This window comes from Tachypleus tridentatus, chromosome 13, assembly GCF_004210375.1.
Source record: "Tachypleus tridentatus isolate NWPU-2018 chromosome 13, ASM421037v1, whole genome shotgun sequence".
Lineage (NCBI taxonomy): Eukaryota > Metazoa > Arthropoda > Merostomata > Xiphosura > Limulidae > Tachypleus > Tachypleus tridentatus.
This window is the reverse complement of record NC_134837.1, coordinates 55,759,502-55,784,047: the sequence shown is the minus strand read 5'-3', so window position 1 is coordinate 55,784,047 and position 24,546 is coordinate 55,759,502. Positions and strand designations below refer to the sequence as shown.

The 24,546-nt window shown below is 34.0% G+C and overlaps 1 protein-coding gene and 1 long non-coding RNA gene across 2 annotated transcripts; both read left to right on the top strand.

Annotated features, from left to right (window-relative positions):
- Positions 1-574: 574 nt before the first annotated feature.
- LOC143237403 (uncharacterized) lies at positions 575-1,879 on the top strand. Its single transcript, XR_013020053.1, has 3 exons — positions 575-671; positions 1,109-1,430; positions 1,726-1,879. It is a non-coding gene; the product is annotated as an uncharacterized LOC143237403 (long non-coding RNA).
- A 9,116-nt stretch (positions 1,880-10,995) lies between these two features.
- LOC143240031 (uncharacterized) lies at positions 10,996-12,903 on the top strand. The gene is made up of 3 exons (XM_076481801.1): positions 10,996-11,099; positions 12,029-12,300; positions 12,776-12,903. Exons 1-2 carry the CDS (start codon positions 11,088-11,090, stop codon positions 12,287-12,289), a joined length of 273 nt encoding a protein of 90 aa, XP_076337916.1. The 5' UTR covers positions 10,996-11,087; the 3' UTR covers positions 12,290-12,300; positions 12,776-12,903.
- The last annotated feature ends 11,643 nt before the right edge of the window (positions 12,904-24,546 follow it).

Here is a 24,546-nt window from a genome sequence, read left to right as displayed (position 1 = left end):
TTTGTTCGAGAAGTAAAATTTCCGTAAAAAATAGTATTAATTATATTAAGTTCCCAAATTGAGCTTAAGAAAATTTATTTTTATTTAAAAGTGTTCTGCGATTTCATCCAACTTTCACGCGACAGTTTTCACCTTGTTCGGGGAATTTAAGCTTATAGCTACTGAAACTGACAACAATATATTTATTAACCAAGAACGTTATTAAGGCAACTGTTTATTCAAACTATATTTGACCGACATTTCCTGCTCTTTCACATATGAATGCCTTAAAAACTTTAGTTAAATATCTTCAACAACGTTCCGCAAAATATTTGCTCTGAATAAAAAAAAACAAAAAAAATAACAACTACAAAAAACACAATAATCTGACCTCGGCCACACCCTGCAGCTTATGCTAACTCTGATGACATTGTAAGTAAATTACACAGTTTAGAAAGCGGTATTTGGAAATCAGTATAGTTACTCTACAGCATTAAAACAAAACACCATAGTTGAACAGTTTAAGGTCAAATACAGCAGGCTTTTTTTTTAATTTAAAAAACAAACAAACAAAACTGTGTTACAGAACGATTGTCACTACAATATAAAAGCCAGTAGGAACTTTGTTTGTTACACTCTCGCATATTCACCAACAATAAACTTTCATCAAGCTAACAACAATGAAATCTCTGGTAAGTCTCCAAACATATATTACAATTTGCTAGTTAGAATATTTAATGGAATAGACTAATCTATTATTTCTCAACAACTATTGAAATTAATCTCTTATGAATAGCCTTGAATATGCACTATAACATTTTTTGCTTCATTTAAAAGTAGACAGTTTCATAGCCACTTATTTTTTAGTAGAAAATTTATCATCAATCATTTTTTAAAGAAGTTAATAGAAAGTAGTTTTTCTGAAAGTATATTTGAAGTTAGTATTAGCAAATGTTTATATTTTGGGTAGTGTAATTATTCAACACATATTTGTAAACATTTGGTTTTATATATAAAACACATATTATATTATCACCTTGATTGTTATCAGAAACGTATGGAAATAAAATATGAAATTTAATATAATGCAGTTATGTACAGGTGTATATGTTTAATGTTTCTCTTTCAGGTTGCTATAGCTTTATTTGCCCTTGCGGCTACTGTCATGGCTGGTTATTTTGTTGGCCAGGCAGCTCACGGTTACTAGGGGGTTATGGCTTTTATGGTTACCCTGTTGGTCGTCATTTTAACTATAGAAGCAGACTTCACCACGGTTATGGACGTGGACCTGGCTATGGCGGTTATGGTCTTGGACTAGGATATGGTGGTTATGGACTTGGATTAGGCTACAGTGGTTACGGTTATGAACTCGGACTAGGCTATGGTGGTTACGGTCTTGGACTCGACTATGCTGGCTATGGCAAAGCTTTATTCCATTAAATCATGAGAGGGTACAGAGAGCTTTCTCTTGCATGTGTTCATTCGAAGTATACGCTCAATGAATTAAACTAATATGAATGCTTATGTATGTCATGTGTACAGTTGATACAATGTTACATTAACTGTATCACATATTCTATTAATTGAATTAAAAATAGTCTCCTTATTTTCTCCTTTAAATAAAATTTTTATAAGCATTACATTTAAACTTTATATGATTTATTTAGTTTCACATTTTCAAATATATATAATTTTTTTTCAACATTTCTTTTGTACTAATACATTTTTGTGTATGTCTACTTACAGAAAATCAGAAGCGAGTAACTAAGTCTGAATAATGGGACATGACGAGACTTGAAAACTTGTGCGTGTACAAAAACTTTGTAAATTGATATGTAGAAATGAAGTGATGTATACTGGACGGAGATATATTGAAAATAAAATCAAACTTTGCATTTGATATACTCCACGTTTGTTTATTATTTTCACACTTTATCAATCATAACCTTTTAAAACTTGTTAACTCAAATCGGTTTAACAGTGTTTCACCGATATAACGAATCAAATACGATTCCATACAAGTCTGAAACGTAAAATTTGCTTTAGATATTCGCGCAAACTACCCAAGGATCTCTGATCTAGTTATCTAACTTTCACTTGATAAACTAGGGGAAAATTCAACCATAGCTAATCCTTGATATACTCTAATCGAATAGTGGGATTTGACCATTACTCTTAGATAATTGTAATGCACTCAAATTCCGAGAGAAAATGAAACTAAATAATTATGAATATAAGAAACAGTCTTAGAAAACCAAATTGTAAAACAAAAAATGAGTAAGCATTTTGTGAAAAAATAGATTTGATAATTTTAATAAATTACCAAATTTTTCCATTTTAAGTCAAATCAGAATTGTGATTGTGAAATATGGATCTGGTACAGAAAGATACCACTTATTTCTTTATTTCTGCAGTACTCTAATTTATTCTGAAATTATTCTTTGTTCTGAATGTGTCCACATAACAAGTAGTAAAAAAAAAAAAACACACATTAAGTTGATCTTACTTCACGTTACCTGTTTTCGTGTCATTTACAAAGTTGGTAATTCCCGTTATCGCCCGTTTACAAAGTTGATTACTGACCTTATTTCAGAAAGTCATTTGTAGTATCCTTCAGTGGTTGTACAGACAATATCTTGAAGTTGCAGCCCCCCTTACGTCAAATGAGAATGACCAGTCATGTGGTACAGAATGTTGCACTGGGTAAATGTGATATTCATTCTAAGCTATAAACCTTGCATTTAGTTAGTCTTGACCTGAGTTTTATTGAGATTTCAAGAACAGAATCTTCTGTCTAGTGTAAGCACATACTGTGTTTATATTTTTAGATTAATAAAATTTGTTTTAGTTGTGTTGTATACATTGTATTCAATCTGTTCATTTTTAAATTTAAACTCAGGCAGTAAAAGTGTAACATTGTTTAATAATTCCATATCTTGATGAAATTTTTTTTTCTTTAATGGACGTACCCAGTTTGGTTTGTTTTGAATTTCGCACAAAGTTAATCGAGAGCTATCTGCGCTAGCCGTCCCTAATTTAGCACTGTAAGACTAGAGGGAAGGTAGCTAGTCATCACCGCCAACTCTTGGGCTACTCTTTCACTACTGAAAAGTGGGATTGACCGCATATGATGACGCCCCATGGCTGAAAGGACGAGCATGTTTGGTGTGATGGGGATTCGAACCCGTGTCTTAACCACCTGGTCATGCCGGGTCAGGGCGTATCCAGTACAGCTCTAAATTAATTTACTTCATCTGGATATATCACATATTTGAAATAATTTCACACACTTGAAATAATTGTAAAACGTATTACTATCCAAATATTAGAAGGTTTGCTAACTGTTCAATGTAATAAACAGGTTAATTCAAGAAAACAATAGTTAACAATATATGTTGTTCAGATTAATAGATTAAATGATGATTGAAATATTTACCCTAATTGTGATATGTTGTGACAGAAATAAAAGTATGAAAAGTACACTTACTAGTTGAACTAAATTCGCACCACAGTAGTTGTTTTCGAGCATTTTTCTTATTATAAATAGTGCCTTGACCAATGATAATTCTGTCCTATCCCAGCCGGCCTAGAGAGCCACGGCATTACACATAAAGCGTCATTGGTACTGGATATAACAGATATAATATCAGTGACATATCATTATACACTATTGTTTCTTTCAATCACAATTTCTTATTATTTGTTTATAAAGAGTAATTTTGTGGATTCCTCACACTGACAGCCTTTCTGGATTCTGTGGTCGAGGTTTTTTTTTTAGACTACTGGAAAACATTTTAAAGTCAAGGTTTTGAGAACTTTTCTTACTGTTCACTAGACCATAAGAAAACAACAACACTTTCGCAATGGAAAGCATAATGTTGTTAGTTTCAAACTTCTTGAACAGTGTCGTCCATAGAAACTTCTTAAAACAACTAAGTGATAATACTACGTATATAGCTATGATGACAATCTTTTACCATTTATTAATGTTTATTTTTAATAAAAAACGTCATTTTTTATGGAGTGGGTGTATTGAATTATCGGCTCCAGCAGGCAGTATCTCTAAGGACATAAAAAGCTAAAATCCAGGGCTCGATTCCCCATGGTGGACATAGCAGATAGCCAAATGTAGTTTTGCTTTAAAACAAAAAAAAAAAATACAAAGACTTATCGAATATTTTAAAATACTGTTTGTATAGTTCTGTTATTAAAATAATATTCAGAGTCAAGTTGTTATTGAAGTTTTATATAGCAGAATATCTTAACAGCTGAAACGCTGAAATTCAGGGTTGGTGAAAAACACAATAGTTTTTTATTAAAGAAATATTGTTTAAATTTTGTGCAGAGTAATATAGCAATGAAAACTACAGGCAAGGCAGCTAGGCAACATCTCACTTTTACCAATAAAAAGTAGGAAATACCATAGCATTATAATGCCTACATGATTGAAAAGGCGAATATGGTTGGTAACAGGAATTCGAACCTGCAACACACCTATTACGATTTGAGAGTCCTAACCATCATGCAATAATAGGACTAAAGTGTCTTTAGATATTGGAAAAAAAAGATTCCACTTTGTTTTCAACAAAAATGTGCGAGAATGATCATTTTAAATATTTTGAGATTTATGTCTCAAAATCACGTTTGAAATTACAAAAAATCACACTTTTTTATAAATTCTAATTAAATTGTTAATATATCTACATTTGCTCAGGCAGGTTTGTATTAATTTTGTAGTTTATTTTGAGTCAAATGTCTTTTTTTTACCTAAAGTACGTTTATAACCTTCAGGATACCGTGTGTTCAATAAGTTATACTGTGATTTGTTTTATCGTAGCGATGTATACTGTCGTAGTAAGCTTTGTTTAATATTTTAATTAATGTGGACGTTTTGTTGGAAGCTTTCGTATGATGTAATGATCATGTGTGACACGAATAAATTTTCACAGTATTTTGATTTAATGTGACGTCCCGAAGTTTCTAAGGACTTGTGGTAAAAATTATGGTTATAGACAAGCTTGATTCCTAGAATTCTAGCTATAATTTTACATATATGGCAAAGTACAAAAATCAAAGCAAACGAAAGATATGTTAATAGATAACTTCCATTATGCTCATAAGGAAAAACATTCACTTACACATTATTTAAAAGTATGCTCTAGAGCTGAGTCATTTTTTCACTTCATGTTAAAAAGAGAATAATGTTTGTATAATTCTAACAACTTGCGGTGACACATGCCTTATTATAGCTTTTCCGGAGTACAAGTTAAAAAATACATATAATAATAACTGTTTGTATTCATTGTTTTTTCTAGGACTGTCTACCGCTGGGATAGCGGTACGTCTATGGATTTACAACGCTAAAATCATGGGGTTCGATTCCCCTCCGTGGATAAACAGATAGCCGGAGGTGGCTTTACGATAAAACCCCACACACATCTTTCTCTTCGGTGGGCTCAGCAGATAGCCCGATGTGGCTTTGCTATAAGAAAACACACCCACACACCTAGGAGTTTGGTGTGTCAGTGCCATCTGTACGTAAAGAATGCTAGCGTGCTTTCCGATGTTTATTCCTAAATGTAACTGAATTAAAAATAAATTTCAATACATGGAAGGGAAAACTCTGACATTTTGTAACTTCCACAAGCCGTAATAACAGTTCAGTGATTGTTATTTCTATTTAAAATTTATACGAAACGATAATGGGTTAATATTATAACATACAACTTTAAAATAGATAAACAATTGAAAACATTTTAAATAAATAAGGCCAATATATGACCACTAAAATGTTTCAACGTTGCAACGTCATCTTCAGGAGTAAGTTGCAAAGCATAATCGTGTCTTATTTATTATTATTTTTATTGAATTAACTAGAGAAAAGGAAAAGGAAAGTTTAATAAATTAAAGGTAACCAAATGTTAGTCCTTATCAACAAATAATAATAAAGACATCATATTTGTTAAAGTTTAGCATATACACTGCTGGCCAAAATTTTAAGGCCAATGAACATAAAGAAAAAATATACATTTTGCGTTGCTAGACTCAACCACTTATTTGAGTAAAGCTTCGAAAGATGACAATAAGAAAAGAGAAAATAAAAAAAACAAACTTTTTAGCATTTAATAGGGAAAATAAGAACACCATGAAATTAACCTAAATACTAGCTGGTCAAAAGTTTAAGACCATACCAAAAAGAAGCTCCAAACAGAAATGCCCAACAAGAGGTCTCAGTAGTGAGTTGCACAGCCGTCATTGCGAATAACTTCAAACATTGGCTTTGGCATGGTCGATATAAGTGTTTGCAGAAGACTGGCTAGAATATTATTCCAAGTGGTGAAGATGGCTTCACGAAGATCATGCACTGTTTGGAACTGACGTCTATTTCTATAGACTTCCCCTACCATCCACCCCTAGACATTTTCAATGGGGTTCAGTTCGGGCGAACACGTTGGATTGTCCAAAAGAATCATGTTATTTGCCATGAAAAAGTCCTTTGTAATGCGGGCATTGTGGATTGCAGCGTTGTCCTGCTGAAAGATCCAGTAATTTCCACACAAGCGAGGGCCTTCAGTCAATAAGAATGCTCTCTTCAACATGCCAATGTAGCGAGCTGCTGTTTGAGGCCCCTGTATAACCTGAAGCTCCATTGTTCCAATGGAAGGAGAAAGCACCCCAGATCATGATGGAACCTCCTCCACTGTGTCGTGTAGAAAATGTCTCCGGTGGGATATCCTTATCGTGCCAGTAAAGTTGGAAGCCATCTTGACTATCCAGGTTAAATGTTTTCTCATCAGAGAACAAAACCTTCCACTTTTCTACGTCCCATATTTGGTGCTTCTCAACAAAGCTTAATTGAGCTGTTTCGTGGTGTGGCCTTTGAAGACGTTTACGGTTTTAAAAGCCTTTCTCTCGTAGATTTCGTCTTATTGTTCTTGAGTTGCATTCTGCGTCCGTAAGGGCCTTAATCTAGTTCGATGATCGGCTGGTTTCTTGCCGAACAACCCATCAAATCCTCCTGCTCAACGCCGGCAAAATTTTCTTGGGCCGACCACTTGAAATTCTCGTTCCGTATCTCTCAGGGTCTTTTAAGAAATTTGCAACAGCAGTTTTACTATGCCCAATCTCACCAGCAATGGCACGTCAAGAAAGACCTTGCTTTTGAAGCTCGATAATTCTGCTACGTTCAAACGTTTTAGCCTTTGCCATGTTTTTACCCAATGTAACACAGGTGATGTTGACAACGCTAATGCTTGAACACAAATGACTAAATTTCGTTATGTGTTTACCGATTAACGCTTCGTTTCAGTATGATCTTAAACTTTTGACCAGCTAGTATTTAGGCTAATTTCATAGTTTTACATTTTCCCTATTAAATGCTAAAAAAGTTTTTTATTTTTATTTTCCCTTTTCTTATTTTCATCTTTCGAAGCTCTACTCAAATAAGTGGTTGAGTCTAACAACGCAAAATGCATATTTTTTCTTTATTCTCATTGGCCTTAAGATTTTGGCCAGCAATGTATTTACAACACAAACTCAACACATCACGAAACTGACTAACCCAATTTCTAAATAATTTTTTGATTAACTAATTCATTGTCTAACCGGTTGACTCACTCACAAACAAATTCACTCTGGTGTTTTTATATATCGTTTTTATCAGGGGAATAGCCAGAGAGATAAAATGTGGGTCATCGTTAATATTTAGTTGTTTTTTTTATTAAATTAAGCACAAAGCTTTCTCTTCCATCCAACACGGGTATCGAAATACGACTTCTAGCGTTGTAAGTCTGAAAACGTGCCATTATGCCATTAGGGAGATGTATTTAGATTCAAATACGTTTGCAAAAACTGTATTAAGGGTGAAGAAATTAGTTAAGTGTACAGTAGGATTGTGATTTTGTTTATATATGACTTGTCTACCTTTTTTGTTTTGTTTTTAATTAAGCTCACAATATTAGTACTTTATATATTTATTTAACACTTGACTTTTGGCTAGTTTGTTTGATTTAGTTTTACTTTAAAAAAATAATAAGTAATTTAATGACATCTATGGGTTGTTGAATTAATTATTTCACTTTGACGTTCACTTTGTAATAGTAAATAGCACATCATTGTAGGCCCGGCATAGCCGAGCGTGTTAAGGCGTGCGACTTATAATCTGAGGGTCGTGGGTTCGCATCCCCGTCGCGCCAAACATGCTCGCCCTTTATCTGTGGGGGCGTTACAAAGTGACAGTCAAAAAGAGTAGCCTCAGAGTTGGCAGTGATAACTAGCTGCCTTCTCTCTAGTCTTAGGGACGGCTAGTACAGAGTATAGCCCTCAAATAGCTTTGTGTGAAAAACAAACAAACAAACAAGCACATTGTAGAATATAAACATTTGTAAGAACTTTAAATGACAAAAGTGAATTACTTACACACAAATATTGCTTTACTTAATTTTGAGTACATGGTTCTTATATCACAAATTTCTATTAAAAAACAAAATCTCTACAAGATGAACTCTGAATATGTAATTCAACATCAGCATCGCAACAGTATAATGTGTGATTCAATTTTAAGTCATCGAGCATCCTACACACAATTACAGAGCCATCATCCACAGTTCTAGTTAACAAACTTAATGCAGAATCAGTTTACGTATGTATTATAGGTAATAACACTCACCTCGTCTGGAATGTATTAAAAGTTTAATGTGTAATTAAATTTTAAGTTATCACAAACGCAATTACAGAGACGCCAGCCACAATTATAGTTAACGAGACTTGTGTCAAATTATTAATATATTGCAGACGAATCGAGCGTTATTGTCTATTATGCTTATATTAAAGCAATACAAAATTCGTCTGGGTTTTCCTCTCTACGGGTCACAAGAACCTTGATATAAAGAGCTATCTGTCATAGTTGCTCTATATCCAGTGTATATACCGCTTTCAGCTATTCAGAGCGTCTCAAAGTCGAACAGCCAAAACCAAGATTTCTTATTTTCTTTATCGTCGTCTTTCTTCAACAGGCTAAGCGCCTACCTGGCTCTAGCAGAAGCTATAATTTTATCATTATTTGGTTGATCTTTGACTACCTATTTTGTTATTCTATGGAAAATTTATAAAGCTTTAGAATAAATAAAACAAAAAAAAGTATAAGAAAAACTTATCGCTCAATAAAAAAAGCTATACAGGACTAGCTATAGACCTTGAAAAAAGAAACTAAATGAGCTCGGAATGGAAGTGGACATATCACTTGATCAGGCTAATAACCATATAGCAGACTAGCCGTATCGACTTTATATGGAGAATAAAATCCCTCAATCATTGGCTTCCTTACTGGCAATACAAATAGAACCAGAATTTTCAATTGCAAAATGTTACTTTATAATAATAATAATAACAGTCATAAAAGTCGTATTCTAAAGTTAACTCAAGGGAAGGTATAATAATGAAAACTGAGATTCTATTTGATAATAATGCATGGATTTTATTACCCATGTAAAATTTAGACTGATTACTCTGTTCTGTTATTATAAGCCGAATCAGGTGATATGTACATTTCCATCCCTTTCTTATTTGGTTTATTTTTGAAGTTTGTTTATCAACCCTGCATAACTTTTTTTATTTAAAGATATTTTTTCCCAGATTTTCCTTAAAAAAATTCTCTATTAAGCTTATATTCATACGAAAAAAATATAAATAGATACGAACTTGCTCTATTTCTTCGCCTTATCCTTGGTTTATATACCATAATGTTATTTCTATGCCATATTTCTTATCTGCTTTCCCCGTGGTATATGTTGGCCATAATAAAATCAATAGATGATGTAAAGGTTGTCCAAATTAATATTATTTTAGGATACATCATCCGTTGAAAATGCACGGTGAGAATGGTCATTAATGGTCATTAGATAATTAAATATTGTTGGAAGTAATACTAGGAATTAATCGAACTTCAAAAGATAATATAGCCACAGTTCTTTCTGTCTTTTTGTGTGAAAAGTATTTTGCATTTCTCATCTTCAGCTGGTGTTATCAAAGCTAGAAACTAGCCAGTTGAAATAGTATGACCCCGACACGGATTGGGTTTTAAATATGTATTGAGTAAAGTATTTTGAGGTTTTGAACTCATGTTTGAGTCTTTCTTTTACTGTACGTATTTGATTTGTTTCCAGTTATCAAGTCTTTCGAATTTCCAGTATTACAGATTTCGTATTTACTTATTGGAATCCAGTTTTACCTAATGACGCTAAAGATACGTGGGACTTTACAAATAGAACCAGAATTCTATAACCAGAATGTTCAAATGTACGCGTGAAAAGCTAATTAACTAAAATTTTAGTACATCATAGTTAGCAGTAAAAGTGCTAATTTGACGTTCATGATACTTGAGTAATTATTTACTAAAATCTAATTGCACGAGAGTATAACATGTAAGTAAAACGAAATTATTGTTTGGAAAATATATATGTTATTGCGTATTTTATTAAAATATCACGTATATATTTACAGAATGTATGTATAAACCCAGTAGGTTATACATATATATTAAAAAAGAAAAAAAAAAATCGTTTATCCTTATCCACGAATCCTGATCGGAAATAATGTTTTTAACAACCGGTTTGTCTTGCATACCCAAATAACATGTAACTTATTCTACAAAACAGAAAACGTGCTGCTTAGAATGAGAGATTATTATCTAGTTCAATACATAACTTAGATATGAATTTCGAGGCGTACCATATTCACTAAAACTATGGGAGAGGGTGAGGATATATCTGACTCTTAAATGCACAAACATGGCTTTTTTTTTCGCCTTGACCGATTAGTAGAATTATAATAGCGTAAGTTTGGACCCAAAGTGTGACCTTCGTACCATTAGTAGGTCTAGGCATAGTAAATCATGGTAAAAGAAAAAAAGTTGACCTATATAGTACCACCACGAGAAAGGACGTTATAAAACAATTATCCATTTTTTCTATGTGTGCGTGAGTATGTGCTCTATGTTTTTGTTGTTTTTTTTTGCATTGCTGCAAATGCTATATAAAGGCAAAGAGACGAATTGTTAGTTACTTTTCTTACCTGTTCAACTGAGACAATTATTCTCGTCTGAAACAAACATGAAAACTGTGGTAAGTTTATCTGTCAGTGATTATTTATATTAAAAAACAACAAAACATATAGGTATGGATTCTTTTTAGTCATTAGTGCAGACATAATTATTGTATTGTTTTAACTTCAATTATCTAAGTTTTTGTATGATAAATGTTAACGACATTGTAAAACTTGCATTACAGCAGTGTTAACGTACATATTTTACTCCCATTGGTATTTAAGTAAAACACAAACCACCACAAAACACTATATTACCTTTGACAGCACTTCACTTTCAGTAAGTTACTTGCCGGAATTGATATTTTTTGTGATGTGTAGTTCCGTGTATTCGATACTATTTCAAATTTAATATAATCATAAGAACGAATAAGTGAAAGTAAATACTATGTATTATATAACAGATTATTCAGTTCCGATGAGACCTTTTCTTAATATCTTTTGGGTTCTGTTGTTCATTCCCACGTGCTTAACACGTTGAAATTCGAATCACATAGTCTAAGAATTAAAATTAAAACTTCACTTACTAATAACTTTCTCAATGAAAGTAACATACCAAACACTATATTCATTATGTTTATAAACATCTATAAATAGTGTAAACTTACTGTCCAATAATGTTTTACGCATTTTGATAACGAGAATAGTTCGCAACATAATTGACTGGATGTTGAATATTTTTTCTAGGATGAAACTGTCATTTATCGTGGTCTGTTGTTTGAGTTGTGACGTTATAAAAAGTGTGAACATTATTTGGCAAAATTCACGATGTAAAAAAATTATTTTCTGGCGTAAAAAGAAAACATGGTTTTTGAAATAACGGAAATAAAAAGTTTGTGCAATATATGTCACATTTTGCACAAATTCACGTTACTTGCTAACGATGTAGTTATTATGACAAATAAATTACAAATATATATTTATATAGAAGTTTCGTACTTTATCTCAGGTAGCTATCGTTTTCTTTGCTATTGTGGCTACTGCCATGGCTGGTTACTTAGCTGGTCCAGCAGTCTACGGAGGTTATGGATACTACGGCTATCCCGTTGGACGTCATTTCAACTATGGAAGTAGGATTAATCACGGTTACGGACATGGGCTTGGCTATGGCGGTTATGGACTTGGACTAGGCTATGGTGGTTATGGTTTTGGACTTGGCTATAGTGGCTATGGTTATGGACTTGGTTATGGCAAGGCTTTTCTTCATTAAATTATTTAAAGGTATATAAATGTTTTTTTTTAAACTGCAAGGAAAAACTCCCTTAATTTGAATGCCGAAAATATCATTACTTTGACGTAAAACTAACTAATTTATTAGATATTTGATTACATATTGCAAATTTCAAATGTAATTTTGTCATTCTCTGCCTACTAAGCATTTGCTGTTGTTTGTCACGAAAATTCAGACTTAAGTATTTTAAAGTAACTAATAATCAGTAACATTTATTACCTGTTATTCATATTACTTAAGTGACAATAACAATAATAAATGTCACTGATTATTAAAATAAAAATCATTATAACATATTTATATGAGAAGAAGTGTGAGGTAAAGTGATGCATGTGGGTGTTTTACAATTGTCTGACTCTAGTATAAACTTAAGCATTATAATATATAACAGTCTTCGAATGTTGTACTTGAAAAGGATTATTACAAGTGACGAAACGTCATTTATTATTATTTTCTAACATATAGATACACATACATAATCAAGGAGAGGTGACTGATGCTTTCTCCAACGACTTCAACCACGACCGAAGTCTCAAACATTACGTGAAAAAGCCTTACATATCTATGAATCCAATAAAGTTATTCAATCTCAACTTGCTCGTATTTGCCTTTTCCTTATAAATTCTTCTCAGTACACAAATTGATATTTAAATATTTTACTTAAAAGATCTTTAAGTCATAAAATTGGTCTAAAAGGAGAAAACAAGTTACTCACTGTAACAGTTCAAAAATTACACCTAACAACTACCACTGGGACGCAACACTTTTATAATATTATATAATTATTTTGAATAACATGGTAAACTATAAATAAAGGAAACAAGTAGAAGGACGAGCTATCTATAGAAATCAGTTATCAACTACTTAAAATTAATTTTCGTTTTCTAACACTTACATGTATTTATGTTTCTTTCTGTGCACACACACCAAACGATAAATGGCTAGTAAAAATAAACAGTTGAACTGTATTCAGTAAAAATAACATGCATATAAGGAAAACGCATTTGATGTATTATGCATGAAATATAAATATATAATTGTATGGATTATTTTGAAATAGATAGATTACACTTACCATAGGTGTAAGAAACAAATCCACAGTGGGGCTTCAAGGTTTATTTGACCGAAGGAATGTGTACACTCATTACAACACTTGCTCAAGAGCCCTGGAAGCTCTTGGGTTCTGAATTAATTTTTTTTTGCATTATTTGGCTTTTCCTTGAAATAATTCTACTAATTTTATATATTTTTATTAGTTTTGATTGAAAATTAGGGGCACATCCTCTGATTCCTACGCCAGTGCTTCCAGTTTTATCCAACATGACTCATCCTTTCAGAATAATAAGCTGTGACCAAATAGGATTAGTATGAACTTCGCGCAAAGTTTCACGAGAGCTATTTGCGCTAGCCGTCCCTAATTTAACAGTGTAAGACGAGAGGGAAGGCAGATAGCCATCACCACCTACCGCCAACTCTTTGACTACTATTTTACCAACGAATAGTGGGATTGGCCATGAATAATAACGCCCCCATGGCTGGAAGGGTAAATATTTTTGGTGGGACGAGAATTCGAACTCGCGGCCCTCGAATTACGAGTCCATCGCCTTGCTTGGCCATGTCGGGCCTTAACAGTATGTTAAAAACTGAGTTTTCTAAAAAAAAAGTAAAACATGAGACTTCAAGAACATAACAAATTACATGGCCAAAAGTATGTGGACACCCCTTCTAATTAGAGGGTTCGGCTATTTCAGCCACACCCATTGCTAAACAGGTGCATAAACTCAAGCACACAGCCATGCAATCTCCATAGACACACTCTGGCAGTAGAATGGGTCGTACTGAAGAGCTCAGTGACTTTCAATGTGGCACTGTTATAGGATGCCACCTTTCCAACAAGTCACTTCGTCAAATTTCTGCCCTGCTAGAGCTGCCTCGGTGAACTATAAGTGCTGTTATTGCGAAGTAGAAACGTTTAGAAGCAACAACAGTTCAGTCACGAAGCGATAAGCTACACAAGCTCACGGAACGGGACTGCCGAGTGGTGAAACGCGTAAAAATCGTCTGTCCACAGTTGCAACATTCATTACCGAGTTCCAAAACACATCTGGAAGTAACGTCAGCACAAGAACTGTTCGTCGGGAGCTTCAAGAAATGGGTTTCCATGGACGAGCAGCCTCACCCAAGCGTAAGATCACCATGAACAATGCCAAGTGTCTGCTGGAGTGGCGTAAAGCACACCGCCATAGGACTCTGGAGCAGTGGAAACGCATTCTCTGGAGTGATGAATCACGCTTCACACTCTGGCAGTCTGACGGATGAATTGGGGTTTGGCGGATGCCAGGAGAACGCTACCTGCCTGAATACATAGTGCCAACTGTAAAGTTTTATGGAGGAGGAAATGGTCTGGGGATGTTTTCCTTGGTTTGGGCTAGGGTATTTAGTTTCAGTGAAGGGAAATCTTAATTCTACAGCATACAATGGCATTCTAGAGAATTGTGTGCTTGAAAATTTGTGGCAACATTTGGGGAAAGGCCCTTGTTTTGTTTAAGCATGACAATGCCTCGTGCACAAAGCGAGGTCCATAAAGACATGGTTTGTTGAGGTTAGTGTGGAATAACTTGACTGGCCTGCTCAAAGCCCTGACCTCAATCCCATCGAATACTTTTGGGATGAATTGAAACGCCGACTGTGAGCCAGGCCTTCTAGCCCGACCTCACTCATGCTCTTGTGGCTGAAAAGGAGCGAATCTCCGCAGCCATGTTCCAAAATCTAGTGAAAAGCCTTCCTAGAAGAGTGGAGGTTGTTATAGCAGCAGATGGGAAACCAACTCCATATTAATGCCAATGATTTTGGAATGAGATGTTTAAGAAGTACATATGGGTGTGATGGTCGGGTGTCCACATACTTCTGGCCATGTAGTTTATGTGAATATAAAATATATCTGAAGGTAGGATTTATACATATTCCTTCAAAAACAACAACTTGGGAAATAAAATCACAGCAACAGTTAACTAAACTTCAATTTGTTTATTTATAGCAAAGCCACATTGACCTGTCTCCTTGTGTACCGCGAGGAATTGAAAGCTGGATTTTAGTGTTAAAAGTTCGTTATCTGACTATTATCCAACCAGAACACCGGAAGCTCAGCAATAAAATGTGAATTGTAATATTATTGTGCTTTTCTATTTTTCTCTTTGTTTTGATTGCGTCTGAAACATTTTTCAGTTATATGATTATTCTATGAAATATCATGAACCACGATGGTAGGTCATAATAGATATCGACCGTTTATTAATATTATTACTTAATATTGTTCCTCCATTATAGAAAAATCATTGCTATTAGTATTAAAAGAACACCTGGGTAATACTGCTAAACTCATTGTCGCGCATTATGTATCGTAGTTTAAATTTATTTGACAACCTAGCAAATAACAGTTTGAAGTTTATATTGAGTCTCACAGTTTATTACATGCAAACGTGCAGGGGCGTAGATCCTGGGGATGATAGGGTATACACCCCCCCCTTCATTTTAGATGGGGGTATTGTGCATACAATCATCCCCTCCTACAGTTTGATCTGTTGAATTGTTTTATTGGATCACAGGCCTACACATTGTGTGTTTGCTCTTGTGATTCTCGTGTTCTTAACAATAGAATTACATAATTAGGCCTAGATGTAGGCTTTTTCATTAGCCGAAATGTACATCTTTAATGTAGGCGAGCTTCTAAGCTTTTCGATCTAAGCGATAGTTCATAAGTATCAGTCAGTAGGCCTAAGTATACATGCAAGGCTTGCAAGCACTATCACAGAAGATACCTACGTCTTGTACGTAGTGTAAGATTAAGTAAAATTTTCATCACAACAGATTGAACAGAGCATGAAATTCGAAAATATTACTCCAAAGCGTAAACTCCTGTGATCTAGATCTGGCAGGCCATTTGTAGCTAGTAGCTGCATCAATCTTATGTGTATATTGTGCGGTTTTCCTACGCCATTTGTTCCTATGCATGTCTAGCCAGTTTTATTGTTCAACGCCTCACCATCCTTAGTTGCTGAATCCGCTGACCATAGTGTACGTTTAGTGTTCTGTTAACGACAGGTTCGGGTCGCTCAGATCCAGACGCGCCCTACATTACCCCCTTCGCTCCCTTAAGTCTGAGCCTCGATTTTACAACAGGGCTCATTAGACTTGTGTTTGCGGCACTCATTAATCTATGAAATTTCAGATTATCACCGTCCTCTATTAAAGTGCTGATGCTTTATGGTAAAAGAACAATATATTCTCTTATCATAGATGGTAAAAATATTGTATTTTCTTGTATAATTAGAACACAAAAGGAGCGATTTCAGCGGCCTGAAGCCTCTACTTGAATTGTATTGCTGGTTTTGGTTTAGGTGTTTTTGTTTAATAGACGTGCTTACAGACATTATATCACAATGTGTTTGCCTTTTGATGAGCTTTAACAGGAATATAATATATTTGTGATTGTTTAAGTATTTTTCGAGAAACTTGCAATTACTTGTGTTGTTACTAGCATACATTATTGTTCCAGCGATGTCCAGGCGGTCAATCGGCTCGGTAGTTCAGTCCTACTTCCATTCTGTTCTATCTTTGTTCGTTGTACGTTAGAGTTTTTGAATAAATACTCTATTTTAGCCTGTTGAGTCATCTGTGAAACAATTTCTAATTATGACAAGCGTCTGAAACTTTCCCATATTAGACAGTTCTACAAGCCAGTTACTAGTGCTACAAGTGACAATGCAGATGCAGATAATCCAACAACCTCAAGCAAAGGAATAGAAACATGCCATGCAGAGGACATACCATGTTCATCAGAGGACGAGTCTTGAAATGCTTGTGAAACTATTGCACATCATGAACCACCAGATAGTTGTGAAACAAGTTTATGCAGTAATGAAAAATCCGACACTCCACAGACACAGTGTGGAAAACCATATCATCCAGACGCATAACTAATATCACGACAGAAAGTAAAATATCAAAATATCAGCTTCCAGGAAAAAGGTTTGATGAGTTCCCATGGCTGCACTTCGACAATCAGACTCAAAAAGCCATATGCTTTCATTGTGCCAAGGCGGAAAATATAGGCCTTTTTACAGAGAAATTGGAGAGACCAGTGGAGTATACCTTTATATCCACCGGTTTTTGCAACTGGAAAAAGGCAAAACAGAAATTCAACCAACACCAATCCTCCTCTCAGCACAGATTCGCTATACCTACAGAAGGTTCACTTGATGTAACTCCAGTGACTGTCCAGTTACATGATAGAAAAAAGAAGCAGCAGGAAGAATGCAAAAGAAGCCTAGCCAAAATATTCAGAAGTTTACGTTTCTTACTGCGTCAAGGTTCAGCATTACGTGGACATACTGATACGGAGGGGAACTTCCTGCAGTTAATAAAGCTCCTGGAAGAAGAAGATCCTGAGTTGACGGCCTACTTGTCAAATAAAACCACATTCACATCACCCTAGGCTCAGAATTAAATAATGAAGATGTTCAGCCATCAACTACTGAGAAACATAGCACATGAAATGCAGCCAAGTAATATCTTTGCATTAATTGTTCATGGCACTCAAGATGTTACAAGTGCCGAACAGGAATTAATATGTGTACGATACGTAGATGAGAACCTTGACGTCCATGAGACATTTCTTTGTTTGTAGTGTTTCCAATACAACTGGTGAAACAATATCCTCGACTGTACTTGATGTACTGTCTAGACTCAATTTACCACTGTCAGGATTAAGAGCACAAACTTATGATGGAGCCGCTAACATGAGTGGTGCGTACAGTGGATGCCAGGCAAAAATAAAAGAGAAGCAACCGTCAGCTTTGTTTTTTCACTGCAGAGCACACAAGGCTAATTTAATAATGCAACATGCAGTTGAAGCTTGTGAATGTGTTCGAGACTCTATCCAGTGGGTACATGAATGAACTTGGTCTCTTGCTTCACAGGTCAGGCAAATACAAGACAATCTTTAAAAATATTGTATCGTTAGACAGCCACAATGGTCAAGTTAAATACATCCTCCCATTGTATCCAACATGCTGGTTGTGCTGCTTATTTGCAATTACATGTGCTAATGTTGATTCTTTGTCTGAATTAGCAAATGAAAAATCAGATGTAGCAGTGAAAGCACGAGGTCTGCTGGACAGATTTGACAAAGGAAAGACAGTTTTAGGATTGTTGATTGCTGTGATTCTTCTGGGGGTCTAATTCTGATTCTAATGTTAATCATGCCAGATGCTGTCGCTGATTTTGCTTGGAATGCACGGTTGAGTTCCTCTAATGCAGCTAATGGCTCAGCACGCCATTCTGCAATAGCTAGAGATTACTACAGAAGCCAATATTTTGAATTTGTGGACACAATCATAGAACATCTGACCACTAGATTCAATGCAGACAACAATGACTTGAGGCAATATCTGGCACTTGATCACATCTGGCAAGATTGACAACTCGGTTATGAATTTCTATCCAGAAATCTCTGCACAACGGCTCGAGTTTCAGTTGCCCATGTTCAAAGGAACAACAAAAGCAGTATCTCTGACAGGTGCGAAGGATGCTTACTGTAAAATGCATGAAACAAGCCAGCAGATGTTTAGTAAAGTGTTTATTCTCATGAAAATTTTGCTTGTATGTCCAGTATCTAGCTGCGAATTTGAACGCAGCTTTTCTGCATTGAGACGGTTGAAAACGTGGTTGAGGTCAACTATGTCTCAGTGCCGCCTCAACCATATGGCAGTTTGTCACACTCGCAAAAATAAGGTCGACAAGATAAATATAGAAGAGCTTATGAAAGAATTCATAAACAGATCATCACAAAGGAGGTCTACGTTTGGGAACATGTAGACTAGAGGACTAAATGAATCTTACTTTAATGAAAAGTATGAATAATTATGTGCTACATTGTATTGATGTGTAATTGTTAAGAGTTCGCAAAGACATTTTAATTATTTTTATCAAACAACATGAACAGTTTTTCAGTAGATATAAACTTATCAAGGGTAATTACTAATTTTATTAATATTTGAAAACGTAATTCATGCAATGAAAGTTATTAGTAACCTTGTCAAGTATAATAGCCATTTTTTATACTGTGCAGGCCTGGCATGGCCAAGCGCGTAAGGCGTGCGACTCGTAATCCGAGGGTCGCGGGTTCGCGCCCGCGTCGCGACAAACATGCTCGCCCTACCAGCCGTGGGGGCGTTATAATGTGAAGGTCAATCCCACTATTCGTTGGTAAAATAGTATCCCAAGAGTTGGCGGTGGGTAATGATGACTAGCTGCCTTCTCTCTAGTCTTACACTGCTAAATTAGGGACGGCTAGCACAGATAGCCCTCGTGTAGCTTTGCGCAAAATTCAAAAAAACAAACACAGATATACTTGACGTGAAGAGGATACTAGCTAGTTCTATTCTTTACACGCGAGTTTTTCCCGTCGAAAATATCTAATGTCCTCGTAGAAATATTAACGCCCCGCAGTGGCACAGCTGTATATATGCGGACTTATGACGCTAGAAACCGAGTTTCGATAATCGTCGTGGGCTGAACACAGATAATCCATTGTGCAGCTTTGCGCTTAATTATATACAAACAAAAATAAACACTTATGTCCGAAGTTAATTCACTGCAGTTATCAACGTTCGTGGTCAAATATCTGTAGTTTTCCGATTAATAAGTGTTTGTCGCAATTATGGCTTCCGAGGCTCAGAATATACTGGCTGCAGTGACCCAATATATGTTTAAAGTTTCTCGGCGCTTCGAACGTTCGGTTGACAACAATATTTTCGGTATATAATTGATTCTTACTGTTGAGAATCTCCTACAAATAAAAAAAAAAACAGGTGGAACTTTCGCAATACACATTTAACAATATAAGTTATATATATTTAACTAAAACAGACATTAAAATACATAATAGTAAATCTCTTACACTATTGGTGAGTGTCGAATTATAGCTAATTCTATGTAGTTGCAAATTTTATAAATTCTGCAAATAGACTAACCATCCTTGAAGCTAACTATAAAGAGTGGCAAGAATCATGTGAGTAGAAGTTCGTGATTCTGGGCAAAAGTGAGGAAGATATTTTTAGCAATATATTTCCTTTAGAAAATATTTAGTTTCAGATAAAGTATGCAGCAGCAAAAGTCCACCAGAGTCTACAGTCGTTACAGTTGAGAGGATTGTAGAAGTGTCACGACTATCAGAAATGAGAGAAGTTTATTAATATAATCAAATTATAATTATTAATTAACACGATTTAGACCTTTAAGAGTATGCAGAATGTCAACGCAAGAGAAAATCTGGCCAGCTGCAGCAAAACAATTACAAATGAAAAATATAACAGCTATAACAATAATTAAAATGCATACCTGTATTCAGTTCTATTTGTCACGACACATGGTTTTATACTTGCTTTTAATATATATGTATACGTACAAATAGCTTGAAAAATTAATATGGCTCTCTGTATATACGGCTTTATAACTTAAAAAACAAACAAACAAACAAACAAACAACTATAAAGTCTGCACGAATACATATGGATATAATATGACTTATGATTGAGTGTAGAAAAAAATAAAAATTTAAAGGGATTTCATTCTGCTGACCAAACCTTTTTTTGTTATATATATTGAAAGCATAGCACCACAAACTTATAATTACATAAACTGAAATATTTATGATGTATAAAACATTGTTTTCTGTAGCATTTCTGGTGTGTTTCGAAATTGATACAAAACTACCTGAATTTTTCTTTATTAATATCACTTTAAATAGGAAGCAACAAAAATATACAATAATGTGATATCAAGCTAACATCATTTTATATTTATGTAAAAATAGCTCGTTTGGGTTGAGAAAATATTTTACAATGCATTTTTACATATATATTTTTCTCTATAAGTGGGTGTTCTCGACATCACTGATCATTTTATATGTTCATATGAATATTACATTTATATGAAACATGTTGAATGTTAGCTGGTTACTTTATTGTATAATAAGTCTTCTTGATTTATAAGATTTAAATTGGAAATTTGTGATTTTCAACAAATAGAAACTTGTTTTAAGGTGTTAATTCACTAGTTTATAATATATATATATATATACCACGTAAATTTGTATGTCTGTTTTAATTGTGTGTTTCACCCATACAGGTGTTGTCATTTTCCTGCCTATAGGAATGGCTATCAGTGTAAATACATTAACTTGATTTACTAGTTTGTTTCCTTTTATTTTTTGTAATTAAGTCTCAGAAGTAGCATATGGCAAAGTAGTAATTTGTTATGGAATGCACTTGTAAATTAAATATCGAAAATGATTTATAGTGAAAAACTGACTGGATATTTATAAACTTCATTACTCTAAAGTACCATCACTGTGAGGTGTAGTAATCACACATGCATAAAGTTCTAACATACAATATGCATAATTATACGTACACGAAAAGCTTACAGGGAATGAAACTTCGCTTACTGTGAGGCAGTTGAGTATCCAACTGGGTTTGATCCCTTGTACACATATATTATATATTCCAAATTACTTGGATTCAATAGTCACAATGAGTACAGAGCAGATAATCCATTACGTAGTCTTGCACTTAAACTGCAAAAATGTCTTATGTAGTTCTCATTCTGTTTGGTTAATAAAGTGATTCAATAATTTATGGGCATCCTATATTTTAGGAACTTAAGAGTAACTAGACAGTAAACTGTCCACAAAATACAGAAAATTTGATGTTAATTTCATGTATTACTTGTTTCTTTATGCTGTGCAAATACCAAAATTAAATGCCATAATAACTAATAAACAACATCACCTAAGTACACATGACATTTGTCAAACATGCCATATGTTATTTTTTCTTTTGGTTTAGAAAAGTGAACATTTCTAGTTTATCAGTATTTTTTATGATCAATGTGTAGTGTGAAAATAGCTAGGGTTGGATGGTTTTAACCCTATTCCTATAATAGATGTCAATTGTCATTCCCACTTAATATACCTGGATTTTGCCACAAGAGCTATGAATAGCTTTTGCTACATTACTTGATCCAGACTTGATCTAGATACTGAATGAAACAAAAACACTTCAAATTGGTAAACTTTGGGAAGTAATCTTTCTTTATGGTGTAACAAAATTTCAAACTCAACTGGCTGTAAGGAAGTGGGGGTGTAAACATATATAGCACATGACAGTGAAAAATATAAATGTACATGTTTGGCTGTTGTATGTATAACTGGTAACTTTGCTCATCATATATATATCTACACACGCACACACAAACAAAGAAAAAAAAGTCAATCATACCTATATGGTGAAAATAATAATCTTAAAAAATAGACCATGAGAATAATAAACTTCTAAAGATGGATCTGGCAACTGAAATTACAAAACATGTTATTTAAATCATACTGTACAGCTACATTAAAAACTTATATACACTTAAATTTTCCATTAGTGAACCATGTGACATAAATCCTTATTTTTAATGATTTATATTTCAATGTAATATTTAACTCTCCATATATATTTGTCATACGATATTAGTAGTCAGCCTATATTATCTCTAAATACTTTATCTAGTTCTTAAGGGATGTTGAAGAATGAAAAGAATAACAGCTTTTCAAACACACTATATTCACCACATTCACTGCTGATGGCATATTTCATTCAGCTCAAAGTTCTTCAGGCAGTTGGTATACAACAAACACTGTAATGGTTAGAACACTTTCATATATGTCATTTGTCACAACAATAAGTGATATGATGTGAATGCATAAAACATGATTATAATTAACAATAATTGTGATATTAGTATTAGGTCAATTATATTTTTGAACATTACATTCTCTATCAACTGTTGTAACAAATGACTTGTATATACTAACTGTGCAAAAGTGTTAGGATAAAGTCAAAAATTAGATTACAGGCTCCTATCTGAGAGCAGTGGGAGGTAAATCAGATGTGAAACATCAACATTTTATTAATCTTCATATTTAGTACTAAAGAAACTCAGTGGAAGTACTTGAGTTCAACAAATAGTGAATACTTTTGTCCCTCCCCTTGCTTTAATAACTGCAGACAGTCTTTCATGCATTGTTACAACATATTTAATCAAAGATTCAATTGGAATTTTACCCCAATGTCTCTTATTCACTTTCATAAAGTTTTTTGGAAGTAACTTTCTACTTGTCAAGGTTTTGATTTATCAAATCCCAAATCTGATAACTGGGTTGAGATTGAGGCTCTGTGGGGACCATTGCATCATTTGAATGACTCTAGCAGCTTCTTTCTGAACTAGGTAATTTTGGCACAGGTTGGATGAGTCTTTAGCACCATTATTTTCTTGGTACTAGAATCCTTTACCAATAACATGCAAACCACTGGGTATACCATGATGGATCAGTATCTGATGGTACTTGATATACATTATTCCATCTATCTTGCAAATTTATCATCTCATCCTTTTGTCCTAACACTTTTGCACAGTACTGTAAATAGTGTCCTAATCACTACTGTCTATGCTGTATAACAAGTAGCTTGAAGAGCTCTGTATTGAGTGAAATGCATCACCAGCAATGAATATTGCAAATGTTGTGTGGTTGAAATACTACTATTATTATATACTCTTCTGATTTTTGAAAATTTCTATGGGAGTAGATTAAGAATGTAGTGATAAAAAACATAATATGCCTAACATTAATGTTATATAAGTATATTTAATCATAATCATAATTCATTAGCTTGTGTTCACACCATATCAATACTGAAGTCAATATAACTCTACTGCACATGGACAAGTGCATCCTGCCTCAAAGGTAAATTTGTACAACTGAATTAAAATAATCTTTAGAAAATAAACTTGTAGTCATTCTTCCTCACATTAAAAAATCAAAAGTGAAATCTTTTCAATCAATATATTTTATTTATTTAATGTTATAAATAAAAAATAAACAAATTTTGATTTTGAGTTGATTTCCACACATTATTTTTTGTGAATTTAAACATTTTTTTATTATTATAATTTGTCATAGGAAGAAATCATGATATTTCTGAAATTATTGTGCTAGTTTGACCTTCTAATTTCAATACAAATATAGTTTTATTAGTGTTTTTCAATCTCATTTGTTATGGTATGATACAGATGCCTATATCTCAGACTGGAGAAGTCATAGGCTAGTGATCTATACACATAATAAATTA